At 33.0% G+C, this 19,850-nt stretch overlaps 1 protein-coding gene across 2 annotated transcripts in view; it reads left to right on the forward strand.

Annotated features, from left to right (window-relative positions):
• The window catches only part of LOC119633382 (dual specificity tyrosine-phosphorylation-regulated kinase 2), a 100,152-nt gene extending 82,348 nt beyond the window's left edge, over positions 1-17,804 (forward strand). The window contains exons 7-9 of one of the 2 annotated variants that reach the window (XM_038026922.1): positions 9,344-9,482; positions 9,584-9,755; positions 14,927-17,804. In XM_038026922.1, the coding sequence (XP_037882850.1) occupies positions 9,344-9,482; positions 9,584-9,755; positions 14,927-16,008 (1,393 nt within the window). In that variant the 3' untranslated portion in view covers positions 16,009-17,804. The remainder of the gene's footprint in view (positions 1-9,343; positions 9,483-9,583; positions 9,756-14,926) is intronic. The other variant, XM_038026923.1, reaches the window with a different exon arrangement.
• The last annotated feature ends 2,046 nt before the right edge of the window (positions 17,805-19,850 follow it).

The raw sequence follows: 19,850 nt of genomic DNA on the forward strand, positions 1-19,850 counted from the left end.
TGTGTGTGTGTGTGTGTGTGTGTGTGTGTGTGTGTGTGTGTGTGTGTATTTACAGATAGTTATAAAATTGTCATAGTTTTCTTCCTGTACTATGGTGGGCGATTGTTATCCTCTTTATAAAGCGCCACTTGTAACTTTTGAACAGAGCTATTCTCTGAGTGTGTGGATAAAAGGATAGCTATAAAAACACGGTGAATTTATAAACCGCAAATTTTCGCTTTGTTCTCCTCTACTCTGATGGGCTTCGCATACACAACGCTTGGCATAGTAGTCATTTTCAAGCTGCTAGTTGGTCAATTTTATTATTATTGTTGTTGCATTAATAGAAAGCCTACGTTTAGAGAGTGAGGCTAATATAAAAGGAAATGCAATTTTCAAATATACTTACAATTACCTATGCAAAAGAGTATTTATTTTGTAGGTTTTCCATACAATGTATGTATGGATGTATGTATTTATAATAGTGCTAGAATGAGTTACACAATAGGATACGTGTTTTTGTCGACGGCAAGTCGGTTCTTATACTTACTCGTTTTGGCACAGTTTATGAATTAATCAATTCCACCAAATATTACATAATAAGAAGGTTAATACACCGAAAAGTCGATCGACTGAAAATTATATAACATTCTGATCATAAGTTAAGATAATTTATATACTATATATATATATATATATATATAGACTTTTTTTTGATTCTTACCATAAGCCTATAGTAAGAGTGGACTTATGCACGTTAAAGAATTCACTTTATTTTCCTTCTTTGAAGATTTTTACACAAAGAGACGCGGCAACTGCAAAGGGGCAAATCACTTGTTTTTCGCAATAGCGAAGAAAATTTATAATTCCATAATCGAATTCTTAATTAGCATTAAAACCCTCGTTACAATTTCAAATTTCTTGGCAGAAGCTCTGACACCTTTTGACGCGCTCTTAGTCTCTCATCTGTTCAGCGGCCATGTCGATGAAGTTAAATGTTGTATTGTAGCTTGAGACTGTGAGTGTATTGGAGCAAGTGAAAATCATCAGCAATCAATCAATTGACTAGACCTTCCACGAGAGGTTCATTTAAATAAGTTTCCGAATCTTATTCTTAGTCTTAAGTGTATTCTCGTAAACAAAAGTGTGCAAATAATTTGTTAAAAATAAAGTAAAGCAACATTAAAGCGCCTGAAAATAGTATTAAACATTATATTCCCTTCGAGCACTTTGCTTAGTTTAAATAATAGGAAGAAATTTGTAAACTTGCCGACTACTAACTAATCCTCGTAATATGTAGAACGACTGTCAGTTACTTTGTTATTTTCATATTTATAGAATAAATATGAATGCAACGACATTAGAGTAAATCCCTTTTAATGGTGTATCAGTTAAATTGACAAATTTTGTTGCGAACAAAAAAAGAGCATTAAGCGCAAAAATAGCAAACAAATCAGTCTATTTTATTGCTGATTGTTTAGCTGTGCTTGCACGCTTAACTTACTGCCATTACAATAATAATAATAATAATATTAATTCTGCATTATGACAAACATCATGCATTCCAAGTTCCCATGATACGTGCAATAAACGATGTTTGTGTGTTTATGTAGCAGTGAACTTGATTTTTCTTTCTTTCTCTGACTAAGGATTCTAATCTAAGAAAGGGTAAGATATTTGTTATACCAATGAAATGAAGAAAAAGTGGGTTTTGTCTATATATTATCGCTAGCAGACATGCAATGCAATGCCTATCGTTGTTGGGATTTTACTTATGATTTATCAATCGTTATATTGTTGAACGTAGTTGTGAACGTAAAATGACGTAAAAATAAAGTTTGTGCACTTTTTTAGTTTTTAGACTTAATTTTTTTGTTTTGTTTTGTTTTTTTTTTGGCAATTCATACAATTATGAAACATTTAACGAAACTTCCACCCTTCACTTAAAAAGAAAACGTTAAAATAGTTTTATTTTTATTTCGCTTAACAAGGCCAAGTTCAATATTGTTAAATGCAAACTAATTTAGATGGAAAAGTTATAATACTTCCTGTGCAGTAAATTTCGGGAAATACTTATTCGAATTTATAAAAAACGACGATAACAACTGACAAAAAATTGCTTGAATTCCCTGACGCCAAAGCACAATAACTTACTCGCATAACCGGCTTTATGTTTACCTCCACTTTGTTTATCGGAAAATGATAAATACATAAATCTTAAAATATGAAACAGAAATGAAACAGAAAAGCAGGGTAAGCAATACAAGTAACTATTTTGGGGTCGGGTAAGGCCGATCACTTTGCCTAATACAATGCGTTCATTCATTTTCACGATAATTCACCAAAACTTGCACTCCTCCTCATGGGTTGCTGCTCAAAGCGCGAACTGACGTCGTCCGAAAATAGGAAACATAATTTTCTCTTCAAAGATTTTTTTATTTTTTACCTGGTTTTATCACAAAAAGCCGCTAATTAGCCTTGGTTGTTATACAAGAGCTTACTTATGACGGGAGCTAAAAAATAGACTTTTATTATCCGAGTTTTGTGAGATTCACTTTTATGCCAAATTTAAAAATGAAATCTTTTTGCCAAAAGGCTTACTATTCATGAGAACTTTTCTATAAAATGGGATCCGAGAATAGACTGGTGTGATGCAAACAAGCTCCAATTAATTTTTATGTCAAATTGCTATTGTGGACTAATTTTGATTATGAAATAATGAAAATTAGATCTATTTGCCTTCGTAGGGACAATTTCCAAAGAAAACCATCCAATCAAAATCCAAATGGAGACTGTTGCGAAAGCAAACCACTTCCGATAGAGCTAAAGGTCCACTGGGACATCAGAGTATCCAATTTTGGCAAGTTATTTTTTTAGGATGAAAACAGGAATTAATTGACAGGCATAAGCGGCCAGACAACTGGACCAAAAGACAGCCGGGAATTCCTAAATCCATGTAGATAATGGTTTCGAATCGATCGGTATAATAAAAGGCGGGTTTGTCCTAAGTCCTTCTGGATGTTACATACATCCGTACAAGTTTTACATATCCTGTGGGTGCCACAAATAGTGTAGGGTATAAAGATTAGAGCACGGAGAACCCGCAAAGCTAGCAACCTTTCATCAAATTTTAAAGCACTTGAAAGTATGCTACTATAAATGTAGTTCGGTTGATGAGAACTTTTCTACGGTTAAAGTGGCATATGCAGTAACAAATATAGATATACGTGGGAGTAAAATCTAACTTCAACTATGAATATAAATTTGTATATTAAGAGTCTTTAATTATTTAACAATAGCAAGTTAGTGTTTAGTTTTTATAAACCTAAGCAACTGACATGTGTTAGCAGCTATCTATCATCCAGCTATCACGAAATAGTTTACAAAACTTGCAAACAATTGAACATAAAGACTTGCAAATAACTCAACATTTTCGCGTTCATCAATAAAACATATTGTTTGTTTATAATAACTTCAAACTTGACCTTTTAGCTTACAACACAAAAGTTCTGCAACGTATTAGAAACTTTTACAACAAACAAAATCTCTATAAAATATTTTTTACATTTTGTAAAAAACTAAAAAAAACAACAACAACAAAGTTCAAGTTTTCTATCCATAGACTGACTAGCTAGCAACAAACACAGATGGTTTCTTGTAAAAAGTAATAAAACAAAATTCCCAGAGTAAAACAATAAATAAAACTTTGAAAATTGCAGAATAGTTTCTTACGAAGTTATTTAAAATATATAACAGTTTCCACGAACCGTTCTTCATGACACTTTACGGCTTATTTCACTACGGCGAACAGAAACTCAATAGCGTAAAAGACTTTATTGAAATTTTCAAATTATACAACAAACTGCCGAGAAACTTCTTCAAATATTTTCAGGTTTAAAAACACGCCCTCTCAGGTTTGCATAATTAAAATATGCCATTTTTTTTTTAACATTCGAAACATGTATGTTTGTTGCCTAGAGTGCGATTAACATAATTTATTTCATATTGATGTCATACAACGCTTGTGTGCGAACACACCCTCCTGTCGTCATTGAAAAATGCATTGAAAATAAAAATTTGCAAAGGTTGAGAACGAGTTATAGGTTGTGTTTATGTAAATGAAATAATTTTAGGTTTTCAATAAATATTGTAATGTATTACGTGACCATGTAAGTTAGCGGACAGAATAAACAAATTTAAAGAAGTGTTTTGCCAACGACACTTTCATATACATATAAGCTTGCGGGCATATTCGAAAGGAGCGAAGTTTTACTATGCAATATCTTTTAATACATAAATCACTTCTACTTATGCTTCTTTCTGACTGTAATTGATATCACTAACACACAAATTTCACAGGATACAGCTAAGTAGATGTGATAAGATTTATGTAGGTCGAGATTGGCAACCATCTGTAACAATTTAAGCGAACTAAATAACTGACAGAGTTGAAAAAGTGTCAAGTTCTTGGAAGAAAAATTGCGATAAGTGAAATTTAACTTTTCAGTTGCAATTTCACTTCACTTTCGTGCATTTTCACGAGTTAGCGAAAAGTATTGTATTAAATATTTTAAAAACTGTATGATATTAAATTGTCTGCATATTTCTAATCAATATAGGCAGGATTGTCCGTCGATATGTGGGTCTAAATGTCTGTCTGTACTAATTACTCGCCAGGTCGGAAAAGCGAAGACATTGCAAAGACATTGATAGTTTTTCCAATTTGCATTGAACATGAGCGCAATCAATCAAAGAGCGGACATGGCTAGAGTACAGAAACGTAAAAAAGGCTAAGAACACCTCTCCGGTCTCACCTCTAAGCTCCCCGGTTTTTTGCTCACTACATTTACACAATAGGAGCTGAATCGATAAAAATTTGTTCTTATACTGTATTAGTGAACCTATAGTACATATCGGAAATAGAAAAAACGGCGGCCGCACCCGACGAATATTATTAAGTACCGAAATTTCATCTTTCGGTTTTGTATGCATTTTGTCAACACAAAGATAGTGAGTAATAAGAGATTAGGCGAACGGATATAATTTTCTTACTTGCCTTTCGTGTAGATGAGAGTCGCAGCTACAAAGTCAGCATTCGATAGTTTAAATCTCAGTGAGACAGACCACACGTGGTCGTACTTACTTTGAGTGCTTTGTCGATAAAGGCATAACATCTACTTATGGGGCATGCTCCCAGTCAGCTGCAATCACTCTCCATCTTCTTCCTTTGATTCACTTCTTTTTGACCATGCAAACACAATAGTGTGACGCGACTCTTCATTAAATACCTTACACAAGTTCGTTTATTACAATTATTCGTATAACTACTTTTTCCAACGCTGCTTGATATAGGGTGGTGGTGGTGGTCGAAAAACCTGTCCGATCCGAACAATCTTCAACAGCATTCGTGTTTTGGGCCAAAACACATCTGTATACCATACTTCACCAAAATATTTCAAAAGTTGCTATCTTTAGGTGGAACACGAGGAAATAATACAGATAGACAGACAGACATGCGGACAAATGAGCAGAGAAGCTTACATTGATGCAAAAAGTGATTCCTAATCGACAGGTATAAAAAGCTGTGGATCTATATCAAGCCCTTCTGTGTGCTGCATACTTTCGCGCAAACTTAACATAACCTTGTATCACATATTGTGAAGGTTATAAAAAGCCTTTTAATATAACTTAAATATTAAATTCTTATGAAATTATATTCATAGCAAATTCTTTGAAAATTTTCTCCGAATTTCTTAAACCAAATAATAATTTTTTTTTTTTTTTTTTAGTAATTTTCAAAAACCTCTTTCTTTTCAAACTATCGCAATATTCGCAGAATTTTTTGTATTCTTTGTTTTTTCCATTCCTTTATTCTTTCTACCGTAAAGAAAACAAAAAATATTCACATCCCTTTGAACTGTTTAATCTATTGTTCGAATATTAGAACTTTTTCTCCTGAACGCACACACATATATATCTAGCTTCTCGCAAACGACCGCAAATAGAATTCTTTCTCCTTTTTATCTTTGCTATTAGTGTCTTTTGAAGTGTAAAATGAAAACCCACATCTCTAGTTGATGTTTCGGCTTTGTCACGCTATACTATATATACCGGATGGTGTGCATGCTCACAGTTTGATAACATTCAAGTGCAATTTTGTAATTAAAAAATTTCTTCTTTTTTTTTTTTGCATAAGCTGATGCACGTCGTGTGCTGAAATCAGCACGTATGTGTTGCGCATATTTTTAATGTTAATAAATTTTTTTTTCCTTATTTGAAGACAAGCTCTTGCTTACGACTCAATACAATTTAGGCAAATTAAAATATGATTGTCCTTCAAACCAAAATGTCAGAGTGACTTGAAAATAGGAAGGATGTATCGTTTTCTAAATTCAAGTCGTTATGCTTAGCAATAATATTGTTATTCATTCTTGTTCGAGGCGGGTTGACGTTTTACTCTCTATAAGCGTGTGTTGTTTTGTCTATTTACTTTCTATCTTCACGACGTACTCAATTAGCACGGTATGATCAAATAAAATCTTCCCTTTCTGAAAGGCCATATCGTCCATGGTCTTTTTCAGAATTCTACCTACACTAATAGTTGTCTCCAGTATCGCCAGGAAAAATAGATGTCTAGCGCATAGAAATTGTTGAAATTTACTTGCGTTACGCGCATTGCGTAGCATTTGTGGTCGACAGAACTTACTTTGAGCAACGCAATTGAAAAATTGGAATCAAGTATTAGTGTTCGTGATCTTAAAAATTCAAACCTTCAAGTATGCAAACATGCTACAGAAAACATCGATGCTGTGAGTCAAAGTGTGGACTAATTACCACATTGCAATTATCATAATTGGACTGAGTGATATGTGGTTTTAACAAGATGGCACAAAATGCTTTACATTGCGAAAGAGAGAGGGAGGGTTCAATGACCGCTTAATGCCGATATGAAGTGGTAACCAAGGTCTTGCGTGCTTGGAGATATCTTTACCGTCAAATCAGTGGTTTAATCTAATAAATCACATACACTTAGCGATCTTCAAAGAACGATCTTGTTATTGGCCAAAGATTTAGTTGGAAAAGAGATTACAAATTTTCTGTATGTCACAAAAGTCCAGAAGACATCACTCACAGGAAATCGTTTCTAAAAAAAATCGCACACAACCAATGACGAAGATTGAACGAAAAAAATGTATTAAAAAAAAAATTGACAAAGGAAACCCTATCCGCCACACTACAACCGTGTTAATCCCAATTGCACCGCGTCGGTCAACTTCGAGAAATCGAAAATCCAAAGATTTGCAAGAATCCGTCATTGCCATACCATTATGCTTAAGAAATCTTCTCCAGTTTGCAATTTGGAAAGGATTTTAGATTTTAACATATATATATATATATATATATATATATATTGTGAATCCTAAAAGTTTTCCAATATTCCAAGATTCGTCTTTGGAATGCCCATTACCCTGGAGAGCTTAATGTCAACAAAAAAAAATTTAATTTTATTAAAGCGATCAACTTACACTTATCTAGTCTATCCTATCTAAAAAAAGCACCGATAATTTTAGTTTCTAATGCTCATCTTGCTTTTTGTCCTAAAATTTTTTTCTTTTGTTGAGCGTTGCCCAATCACTCAGTGGAAATCCATACATCAGTTGCGTTTTTTTGTTCTTTATTGGAGGAGAAAGCAAAAACTATTCCTTTCTTTTACTACATATTCAACTTACGCAAGAAGATGATGTTATAGCAAAGTGAGGAAAAAAACGGAGGTTATTGGCCCTCAATGGAAACGATGTAAATGTTAACAATTCAAATGTGAGGTTTAAATAAATAAGAAAAATTTAATAAAATAATTAAAGGAACAAAATAAATTCATTTCTAAATGGAAAATGCATTAAGCGATCAATTTTCAAAACTCTTATCCAAGAAAGTTATGTGCCTACTTAGTCTGACATGATATTTTGAAGAAAGTCGTTTAACTGAATGTTTAATAAATGGAAACTCCTGGTTAGCATGAACAGTTAAATGGCTAACAAACAACGAGGCATTAGCATGAGCCGAATGCATTTATTTCCTAGATTACGTTCTACATCTGGTTTTCAGGTTCTTTACCATTTTCTAAATGGACCAATCACTCAAGACATGTTGCCTATCCCTGAAACACGATGATGGTCGGAAAGAAATGAGAAAAACCAAGAGATGGAGAGAACAAGAGACAAATGGTGGCTACAGCCCAGTGAGTGTTTGTCCATCTCGATTGAGCGCTCACTATAGCTGTGATCGAAGTAGACACTAGCACTTACCGACTTAGTACTCACTAGAGTACAGTATAGACCGAAGTGAACTCTACCGCGCTGGAGTGTGAACACGTGAGCAATCACTTGGTAGACGCGATTCTTATCTACTCGGCTACTCCTGCGGATAAGGAGTTAAGATTTGAATCCACGGACATTCTTCTTCGGATTCTTAACTACTAAGCTACTCATGCCTTTATGTAATTTATGCATAATTATCTTTGCTCAATACGTAAGCCAAGGTACAGACTTGTTCATTGGTAGGTGATTGCCTTTATTTTAACATTCCACTCGTTCAATCAAAGCGAAATTTTGCTGAGATAAATTTGCTGTTCATAGAAAACTAGACGAGAATAGAATTGCTGCATATGCTGCGGATAAAATAATGTCAGCCATGTAAAATGTTTATTGCTGTCGCTTTAAGTCCTCCTCTATGCCACAGCAAAATTATTTGCAATCCTCTTAGTCAAAATATTCAAATATTATAATGTGTTCGAATGAAACTTTGCTCACATTTTACTCTTTAACGTTAGTAAATAACATTTTAGTTTATTGACCTATAATCGGGTATATACATACATACATAATAATCAGCGCAAGTGGAAAAACATTTTGACGAATTTTTTAAATATTTTTTTGCATATTTTTAAGTATTTATCCATATTCGTTTGGTAGGCTTAAAACATTAATTTGTGTTGCATGTTTTTCCTAAATTTAGATACTAATCGCATTTGACATAAAGGTAACAAATAAAAAACATAAAATGAGAAAAGAAAACACGCATACCTTGTTCATAGTTATGTAAGCACATACAAATATAATTTAAATTAAAAGTAATAAAAAGCAATATAAAATATTCGTAGCAAGTCTGGAAAGTTAAAGCGAACGATTAATTAAACCGATAAATCAAAACATAACAAACAAAAAAAAAAAAAAGGAATCACAAAAAAGGCTTTCGGCGGCAATTCCCTCCATCGTTAATTACTGTAATAAAACTGATTGCTTGATATTAAATATCTTCTTACCATTTTCGTTCCTCTTCCTTTTTATTGTTCTTCTAATTGCAGTCTAAATTTGTATGAATTGATTAAGAAGAATAATTACAATGGTTTTAGCATGAGTTTAATAAGACGCTTCTGCAATTCGATAGTCAAATGTTTGCGTCTATTGTATAAAGAAAACATCATACATTGTGATCTCAAGCCGGTAAGTTAAAGACATTAAAGTTACCTTGGCTTGTCTTTCTTTCTTCTCTTCGTCTCTTTCTCTTCTTAATTGCAATAATATTTTGCTTTTTTACTTTCTAGGAAAATATTCTATTAAAACAACGCGGCAGCAGTTCAATAAAAGTCATCGATTTTGGCAGTTCTTGTTATGTGAATCGTAAGATCTACACTTACATACAATCTCGATTCTATCGTTCGCCAGAGGTTATATTAGGCTTGCAATATGGAACCGCCATTGATATGTGGAGTTTAGGTAAGTAAATTGAAAACAAGTGAAAATACCTATAATGGGGCATGTCTCACCAACCCACAGTTATTCCAATAATGACTCCTCAAAATATGGTGTCGCCGGGCGAAGTGTTCGCGAAAGTGTTCCCATCCGAGTCATTTCCGGTCGTGTCCATTTTTTTTGCAATATATGTCGATGCACCAAGTGTCATCAAATTTGTGACATTTAAGTTGGACGCAAGGAACCAAACCGGACAGAGGGACAGACAAGTTTAGATCGATTCGAAATTACTTCGTTGCAATAAAAAGTGACACTATATCAAGTCATTATGGATGTGGGATGCGTCCGTACAAACTTAATATACTTTTGTACCGCAAATAACGTAGTGTATAAAAGACATGAAAACTAAATTTAAGTTTATTAAACATTGCGTGACCGTTTACTTCGTCGGCGGCCTTTGATGTTTGTTGACCCAAATTTTGGTAATGGATGTGCTAATCTTATTTAACATAGTTAACATTATATACTCATGGGAGATAATTCCCGTGTTGTTTAGATTGTTTCACTCAATTAAAATACCCAGTGCTAGTGTAATAAATGTAATAACGTAAGCTTTCTTCTACGTCCATGTAGTTCCTTATGTGCAATTTAAGGACTACTAGTAAAACTACAACAACAATTTGCTTATGTGTTGCACATATGTCTATATACTTTTAATTAAAACTATACACTACTAACGCATTAAACAGAACCTTTTAACTTGTCTGGCGGGTGTGAGTAAACGCACAGCAGACTGAGCACTGGTAACTACTACTCAACATTTTAACATTTATTTTATGCTTTCTACATCGTTTGTTTTACATGCATGCATACGCATTCAACTTGTAAAAGTGTGATGTTACCATTCACACATCCATACCCACCATGGTTCTATTATTATTAAAACTAATGAATATCTCTCTTTGTCTATTCAGTGAATAAACGAACATTCATTGCTATGTATCTTTTTCTTTTTTCCTTTTTTTTTTTCTTTTTGTTCTTTTTTTTTCGTTTTGCTTTTGTCAACACTTTACAATTGAACTCAATATCACTAACGTATATTGTTGGATAAAAATGAACATGCGTTGAAGCATTAATTCGGACTATGCATGATTAATAACAAGCATTAAATTTTTAATGAAAATGTGGAAAAGTCTTTAAAGTTTAAAAAAGTGATGACTGCCACGATGTGGGCCGAGTTTGGTAAAATTACAGTATTAGAATTTGATTTGATTTGCGTTTTCTGGCATCTTGGTGCAAGTTCGTGGCATGGTTTCATCACTCCTTGCGGCTAAATTACATTTTCAGTAAACGTACATAACTTTTTACGTCAATCAATCTATACCTACCAAGCATATATTTTTTTGGATTTAAAACGCTTTATAAAAAATAGATACCGTAGGGTTGTTTTTTAAATGAATATATTTTTTTTAGCACAACGTAGAATATGTTTTTTAAAATCATATTTTAAAAATGTATGTGTGCTCACTCAACTGGCTATCTGAGTCATAAATATTTTTGCCCATGAATCAAAAATTCGCTTGCAAAAACTATGTTGCAGACCATGAAAACCGTTAACATTGATGGCAAAGGGTGTACAAATAAATTCTGTCGTATATTTGGTAAAATTCCACAAAAACCTAGTAATCGATATAGGCGCAATCATTACCTACGGTCTTGACACTCTTAACGGGTAGTTAGCGAATTCTCTCACTGTAGAAAGTTCATGGTTTCGAGGCGAAACAGTCACCGGTCCAATGTGCTGAAAATGGTTGCATCCATCTAAACCGTATGCTAAACAGGAGGAAACAGGACAGGACAGGTGCGATGAAAGCAATGTTCTGCACCCAAGTTGAAGATCACTTCCTGCGCTGAATATATGCGAATTATCATCGCTTTCAAGACTAACATTTGTTGCATGAAAATTTGCAGAGAATTTCATAGTGTATTTGAACTTCAAGCGAACTTAATCCTGAAAAAGATTTAAAAAAAGGAAAAGAACGAGACTTTCATACTCTGTAATATTGAGACGGTCCGGCTGAGTTTTTCTATTTTCCGAATAAAAATGAAAATTTATTTGATGCATGTATTGTGCTTTATGTATAACAAGCAAGTTCACACTTTTTATTGCATAGGTGTAGACGTATCCTTTGAGCTATTTATGCTATTTTCAAATTCTTTTGCATACTTTTAGACGATATCTTCATATTTGCGAAAAGGAGAATGCTTATCACAGATGCTACATAGTTGACCAAATGGACAGATGGACAGACGGACGTGCTTAGTTGTGATGATGAATATGAAGCTCGTCACGTTTTTAGATACTTTGGGGGATTTTTGAAGTTTGTTTCCAAGCGTTATTAGAGTATTGAACCAAATTAATTTCTGATACGCTATAATGCAATCGGATAGCAATAAATTCAGTCCTCAAAATTTATTTGTACTCCTAATGTATTCATTGCGTCACATTTGGTATAATGGCCGCCCAAATTCTAGAAAAAACGTCCTCAGACTAATCTGCAAGTGCTGATAGCAACTGTTGAAAACAAGCGCTTAGCGAAAGATCAAATGACTGTAACGTACACAAAAACCATGACAAGACAATTTTGAGTGGACGCTATTCTGCAGCCGAGCGTTATTAGGAATACTCAGCTCGGATTTATTATTTGCGTTGACCTAAACCTTACTTTTTATTATTTGTATTATTGCAAGGGGACTAAATATAATATCGAACCATACTCAATTTCGCTTAGTGAATCTTACAAACAACGAGTTGTTGAGTACAGCAAACAAAATGGCAAAAAAACAGGCTTGACCGGCTTTTTCGTATTCAAGCTAAACGGTAACGACTTCAAACTGATTACTTTTACAAACACTCGTCTATTCATGTGCGCGGTTTCCTCTACATGTAGATTTGATAATTGTTTGAGACGCCTTAGGCAGCTTTCAGTTTCGCTGTAGTAAAAAAAAGGAAGAGCACTTAAGTGTTTGAAGCGATATCCATCTATTCACAAATAAATTTTCTCAATAAAGGGTTTTACAATGTAATTTAGAGGCAAATATTGTTGATTTTTTGTGGATAGATTTTTCGTCCCTATATTGATTATTCCATTTAACCTGCAAAAAGAAAAGAAAAAAACTTGTTCTTTTATATGATATTTCGAATTCGTAATCATAGTTGATGCAAAAAAAGAAAAAAAAAAAAATTATCTCCCTACTGTATGGCTTCTCTGAACGTTGTATAAAAAGAAAATTTCGCTTTTTAAATAATTTGTTAAGCATCGCAAAAACCTTGACCTTCTCTTGCTCTTTATCTAATCAAACATAGCAAAGCCGTCACAAAAAAGTCTGTATAGAGCTATAGACTTTAACAGACAGTCTTCACCCCTTTCGAATAAGTAAAACAAGACTTTTTAAATTGAAAAAGAAAATAAATGTAAAATTAAAATTTGACTGCAGGCCAATTGAAAGTGAAAAACACAAACCAGCATCCCTTGGTAACAGAAAAAAAAAAAAAAAAAAAAAACAAAACAAAACGAAACAAAACAAAAAGTGGAAAAAGTTATATTCAGATACGCAGCATTATTGGCAAGTACTTAGAAATCGCAAAGCTTTTAGTTATCGCTGCACGTGTCAGTTGAGTAATCGAAGCTATTTAGTTCCACTAATGTTAAAATAGATGTTCACTGTAGCTGCGAATTTTCCTTGCCTCCAAAATCTTTAAAGCAAAAAACCCTCAAAAAAAGTTTTAAATTTCAATTAAGTGACATAAGTAGATTTAACGGTCAGATAATCGACAGATGTTTTGAATGATAAAAGCAATCTGACGTCATCCGCTAGGATCAGAATATTTGAAGATCCTATGACTAAAGGCCAGTTGTTCAAATATAAAGCAAAAAGGGTAAGACCCAGGTGACTGCTTTCAGGTGGCCTCAAATAGGTGTTAATATCCTTTCGTATGATGGACCTAAATGAAACACCCTAAACCCTGTGCTCTAAATACGCACAAATACAATTTATAAAATATGGAGGGAAAGCATTAGTTCCAGTTTCAGAACTAGCAGGTTAATCTTAGCCCTTTAAATAATTTTATAGATAAAGTTCATGTTCGTACTTTGAGCAAGCAAGTAGGCTGATATGTCATATACGTACCTCGTTGTTCTCCTTGATCCAGTAATCTGCGACGCGATTATAATAGCTGTGGTCATTTTCAAAAGTCAAATAAATTATTTTCATATGTGATTTCGAAAAAGTGCTAAAGGCTGTCTTTGTATGAATAGAAAGCAATTACAGAAATTATGAAAAGCAATTTTCAAAAATATTAAAACTATAATAAAGTCTGACATGCTAGAAAATTAAAAGTGCAGTAAAGAAAAATGAGCATAGTTTTCACATAAGTAAGGTCACCAATAGCTTGCGCTTTTTGGCGCAATACTATGAAAAGCTATCATCAAACAAAACAATTGCATGATATCTTATTTTGCAGACATTACTTAGAACTCGTGCAACATTTTCATTTTACTTCCGTTCTAATAACGTTGGCAAATTTATTTTTATTAAGATTTTAATTAAAAACTTGTAGTAACGATTTTTTTTTTTTTTTTGTTTTCATACAAAATCGTCCATACAATCCAGAGAGTTTTAAGAAAACTTGATGTCATGATGCTTCCATCATGTGTCCTTGTTAGTGACATTCTATAAAATTGGCTCTTGTCGAGGAATGCATAATATCATGTTATTATTTTTCATAATAATTGATTTAGATCGAAAGAATAAATTCTAGTTAGGATGAGCACTAGCAACTTAGCCTATCCGCTCCGCTTTTCATCGTAATCACTTGGTGTGTTTGGTAAAGTAGTCATTCATTCGTCACATAACGCCAGTCATAAGCAGTTAAGTCGAGTAATGATGTTCACTGCGAAATGGACATATTTTATATATAAATTTTAGGTGAATACAGTAACAAATAAATTCGCTTTGAAAAGAAAATATAGGGACTAAGAAAAAATCAAGAGAAAATGCTCGTTTGTTATTTGGCAGAGGATATCAAATGTATATTACGAAAATTATCGAAATCAAATGAAAAACGAAGCAGGGAATACGATTATTTTCGAATTTATTTAAAGATTTTTTTTTTTTTTTTGCATTTATTTTAGGTTGCATTCTGGCTGAACTTTATACTGGATTTCCATTGTTTCCCGGTGAGAATGAAGTCGAACAATTGGCCTGTATTATGGAAGTGTTGGGATTGCCACCCAAAGATCTCATTGCCAATGCGACTAGGCGTCGTTTATTTTTCGATTCGCGAGGTTCGCCCCGGTGCATAACCAATTCAAAAGGCCGGAAACGTTCACCAGGCAGTAAAACGTTGTCACAAGTCCTGCTCTGTCAGGATCGTTATTTTATTAATTTTTTACAACGTTGCTTGGAATGGGATCCAGCGGAGCGTATGACTCCGGACGAGGCGGTACAACATGAATTTTTACTGCCGTCTTCTTCAAGCCGACACCGATCCAGTCGTATGACAAGCTCTTCATCGACAGGTGGCCTAAATAATTCATCCTCGCAAAAATCTTCCTGCTATAGTTTCGCTGAGATCTCACCATCAGCAGCTAATAATAGTGGTGCTGTAGTCGCTTCCATAACAAGCACAACGACAGTCAGTAATGCTGCCATCGCTACCACCACAAATAAATCGTCACGTCTTGCCACTAATGGTCATCACATGTCTGCTTCCACCATTAATGGTAATACACATAATCACTCAAGCAATCCACATGTCCAACAACAAACCTCGCTTGCCCAATCGTCAAGTCATTTACCTGACATTAAACTTAATGCCGGCGATAAGTATAATAGCATGCAAAAAATGGCTGTGCGCTCAAAAATAACCTCTTCGGTATCAGATCTAGAATCAGTGCAACAATATTCTCTACATCGTATGTACGGCGGCGGTAACAATGGAGGTTCGAACGGTGCATTAGGTAATCATGTTGGTACTTCACATATAAATGCTCAAGCAGCTACCCGTAAACATTTAATTACCGGTACTCTGCAACCCAATACATCGTCAAAATATGGTGGCGGTATAGCTACCTTAGGTCATACACATCATAACGGCAATCATCACTCAACACATTTGACAGCAGCTCATCACAACTCCGCGGCCAACAATAATATAAACATGTCACACTCACAATCGACTGGCGACGTTTCGGCCATATTTGGACGTGCTTGACTTCGCGCCCGACCCACAAAACTAGAGCTCAAAAAATGCAAACTAGTCAATATGGTGGATTTCTGGAGCTAGAAATTAAAGTAAAAATGTAAAGAAAAAAAAAGCAAAGAACTATCAATGCAATAAGAAATGCGTCAGCAAATATACGGGGAAAGCATATGCCAGATTTGAAGAATAATGATCTTTAAAAAAGTGTAAAAGCTGTGTTTCATGATGAAAACTTTTCGTTGTAGGAGAATAGGAAAAACATATTCATTTAGATTTTAAGATTACAGTGATCTTTATATATATATATATGAAAACATATATATATGTGAAATGAAATCAAATTTAGTTGTAAAATAGTTCGTATGCATGTATATCATAGAAGTCATAAAATTGAAATTAATTTCCGCACTAAAAATAGAAAGTAAAAAAGAGTACATAGGTTTCTTAAAAAATAAACAAAAAATTAAAAAAAACAAAAAAAACAATGTTTAAAGAAAGAAGCGATGAATCGATTTTAAAGCAATCCGTTTTAGAAAACCCAAAGACGAAAGTTTTTTTTGGATACATAAGTGGTTTTTAAGGAATTTTCGATAAATTTATTACAAAAAATAATAAGTTAATAGCATTAGTAAGTTCTTGAAAAATTCACCGCTTGATAGTTTTTAGAAAAATCGAAATTCCAAAAAGTCTTTTAAGTTATTGCTCGTCCCGAAGATTTAAACAAGTAAGTTTCTCACACTGTTAAAGCCATATTCCTTAACGTTTTGCACTCCTTATTTCACTTTTATCTACCAAATGACTTTCTAATTAATATAAGGCGTTGATGCAAGAAATGCATTGTCGACACAAAGTCGACATGCGAGTGCAAAATTTTAAGGAAGATATTTATAAATGAAAAGAGGAGTTACTGCCTAACGGATTCTATGTAAACATTCTTGAACCCTAATTTTGCCACGCCTTTTTTATAGCAAATCATAGATGACTATGGGTCACTTAGGAGAATTATTGCAATAATTGAAATGTCATTGTCACAGACCACATATTGTTTCAGGGTACAAAAGTGACTCAGAGCTACCGGGTGGAGAGGTTACGGTTAATTGAAAATTTTTCATTACAGCCAAAGCATATTTGCATTGCAGAGAAAAGCAATTGATGAACATAGGATTCATTACGATCAAGCCCTGGCTTCAAAGTGTCAAAGAAAGGGATATTGAGTTAGCAAATCAAGTCCACCAAAAATTAAAAATTATAATATTCTTAATACTCTCATAAGGGCCGCAGCTTTATTCAACTGATTAATATACTCGAGTATCACTTCCTCACTTATAACTTCTTAATAATAACAACAGTGAGATTATAAAATCTTTATCTACTTAGGTATTCGTTTTCTGCGAAAAATAAACTAGAGACCGAAGTCTACTATATCGGGAGAAACAATTAAGAAGAGGAGATTAACAAATTCCTTTAAAATTTTGATTATTAGGATAAGTTTAAAGGCAAATCTATTTTAAAATCTGTCTTCTATTGCTGAAGCTTCCTGACTTTCTGGTTAAGAATCTGATGAAGAAGAGTTAATATCTTTGCGACGTATCCTATGATGTTAATGCTCTTAATAATATTGATACTGAAGGTGATGACGAAAAGATGGACCCAATTGAACAACGTCACATGGCCTAATTTCATTAAATGCATGCGAAAAGGAAAAGGTAGGACTAGGTATCTAGTTTTCTAAATGAATTTTATTAATTAAACGACAGTGTCAGTTGTGAGATTTGTAATTAGCGGATTTAGAAGGAGTGAATTTAAATGAAAAGAAAAGGCTTTTATATTTCTTAGAACATAATATGAATGTAATCTAAAAGTTGCAAATTTAACTCATGCTCTCTATTTAAACTATAGGAAATTAATTAATTAAATTAACAATATTAAAAAAGGAAAAAAATAAAATAAATGAAAAGAAAAGAAACATTTATAGCAAATGGTGAATTTCTTAAGTACTTCTTTCAAATCGATTTTTAAAGTGTTGTTACAAGCTGTAAACAAGTCTCCAAAAGGATTTTCAATTTGTGAACTTACCACATTCAACATTTTAAAAAAGTTAAAGAACTTTTGCAAAATTATATAATCAATCACTTTGTTATGAAAATTTCAAATTTCTTGTCAAAAGTCAAAATTCACTATATCTTCTTTAGCTTTTTTAAAGAGATACATATCTCTTTTAAAACATTGTATTGATGTTGTGTGTGTGTGAGTGTAGAAAAGAAATGAAATAAATACTATTTAATGATAGCGACGAATGTCACTATAGATTGTCTAATAGAATGAAAAAATTTTACTTAATCAATCCAGCAAGAATTTTATCAAACTATAATAACCCCACCCCCCATATTGCAATAAAATAGTACTTCTAATTATTATTACTATTATAATTATTAATTTTTTTTTTTATTATTTTTTTTTTTTTGGAGAAAAGAAAATGAAAAACAAAACTGTGGTCAACAGCAAATCTCTACAGGAAATGAGAAGATATTTCCTTTTCTTTACCTCTAACTAATAGATATATATATGAATATATATATATATATACATATGTATATTTAAGTATGTATTTAATCTAAAAAGCTATATGTACTATAGTTTAACACTTAGACAATTAAATAGTATTTAAATATAAATTTGATTTTTTTTTTTTAAATAAATCATCTATGATCGTGTATATGAAATATATACATACACTCATTGCCAATGTATTTAATAAAATAATCTCAAATAATAATATAATAATATATTTAATGATTAAAATAAAAGAGAATTGACTGTTAATTTTTTTTACATTTATTCATATTTCCTCTCTAGAATTGATTTACATACTATTTTTCAGCCAATCTTGAATATCATTTTGAGAAATGGAACTACAATCAATATTGTCGTCGCATTCGTTCTTTTCTATAACTCTTCACGTTTGGTCTCATTGCTCATTTTCATCAATTTTATCTAATTTTTTTTTTTCGCTCACCGTAAAGAATAGCGAATTATCTGCAAGGGGACAAAATTGATAAAATTTGGAAAGAAAAAGTGAAGGCACTGTAGTGGGCTACGGTTCACCGTTAAATACCCCACACTATCCTATAGTATTCGTATTCATATAACGACTTTTTAAAATAAGCTGTTGTATGGCAAGTGTCCGGAGAACTAATTCGATATGAATTATTTTGAATAGCGTCCATCCTTGAGCGAAAATTTGTCAGTGTACCAATGCTTATAAGATAAAAACTGCAGTCTTTAGTGCATAAGAAAAAAACGGAACCGACAAGTCCGTGAGAAAGTGATTCTGAATCGATTGATATAATAAAAGGCGAGTCAATCTCAAGTCCTTCTGTAGGTCGAATATATCCACGAAAACAGGCGTAGGGTATAAAATTATTTGAAAACGAAATTTGAAAATATATGGAATTTTTTTCTATAATGTTAATGTGTTTGCTAATAGCTTATCGCTCTTCAAAACCTGGGTAAAGAAACAGCGTATGATAATGAATCACTATATAATACCGACGTTGATCCAAAACTAATCCAATCGACTGGCAAAAAGTTTTCAGGCACTGCGTATAATTTGATTATGGAAAGAGGTGAAGTTACATGAAGATGTTTGTTATTTCTACACACTTTTCCAAATTTTTTTTTGATTTCTTTCTCTTGTTAAGGTCTTTTCACCTCATATTCATGTTATGCTATTTTTTTTCTTTTTCGTACTTAATTTTCATTGCCGCGTTTTGGTTTTCGTTACATAAAACAGAGTAAGCACAGCCAAGGCACTGCATAGCCAAGTGGATGACAGTCGCGACTACAAAATCAAT

This window comes from Glossina fuscipes, unplaced genomic scaffold (genome assembly GCF_014805625.2).
Source record: "Glossina fuscipes isolate IAEA_lab_2018 unplaced genomic scaffold, Yale_Gfus_2 2, whole genome shotgun sequence".
Classification (NCBI taxonomy): domain Eukaryota; kingdom Metazoa; phylum Arthropoda; class Insecta; order Diptera; family Glossinidae; genus Glossina; species Glossina fuscipes.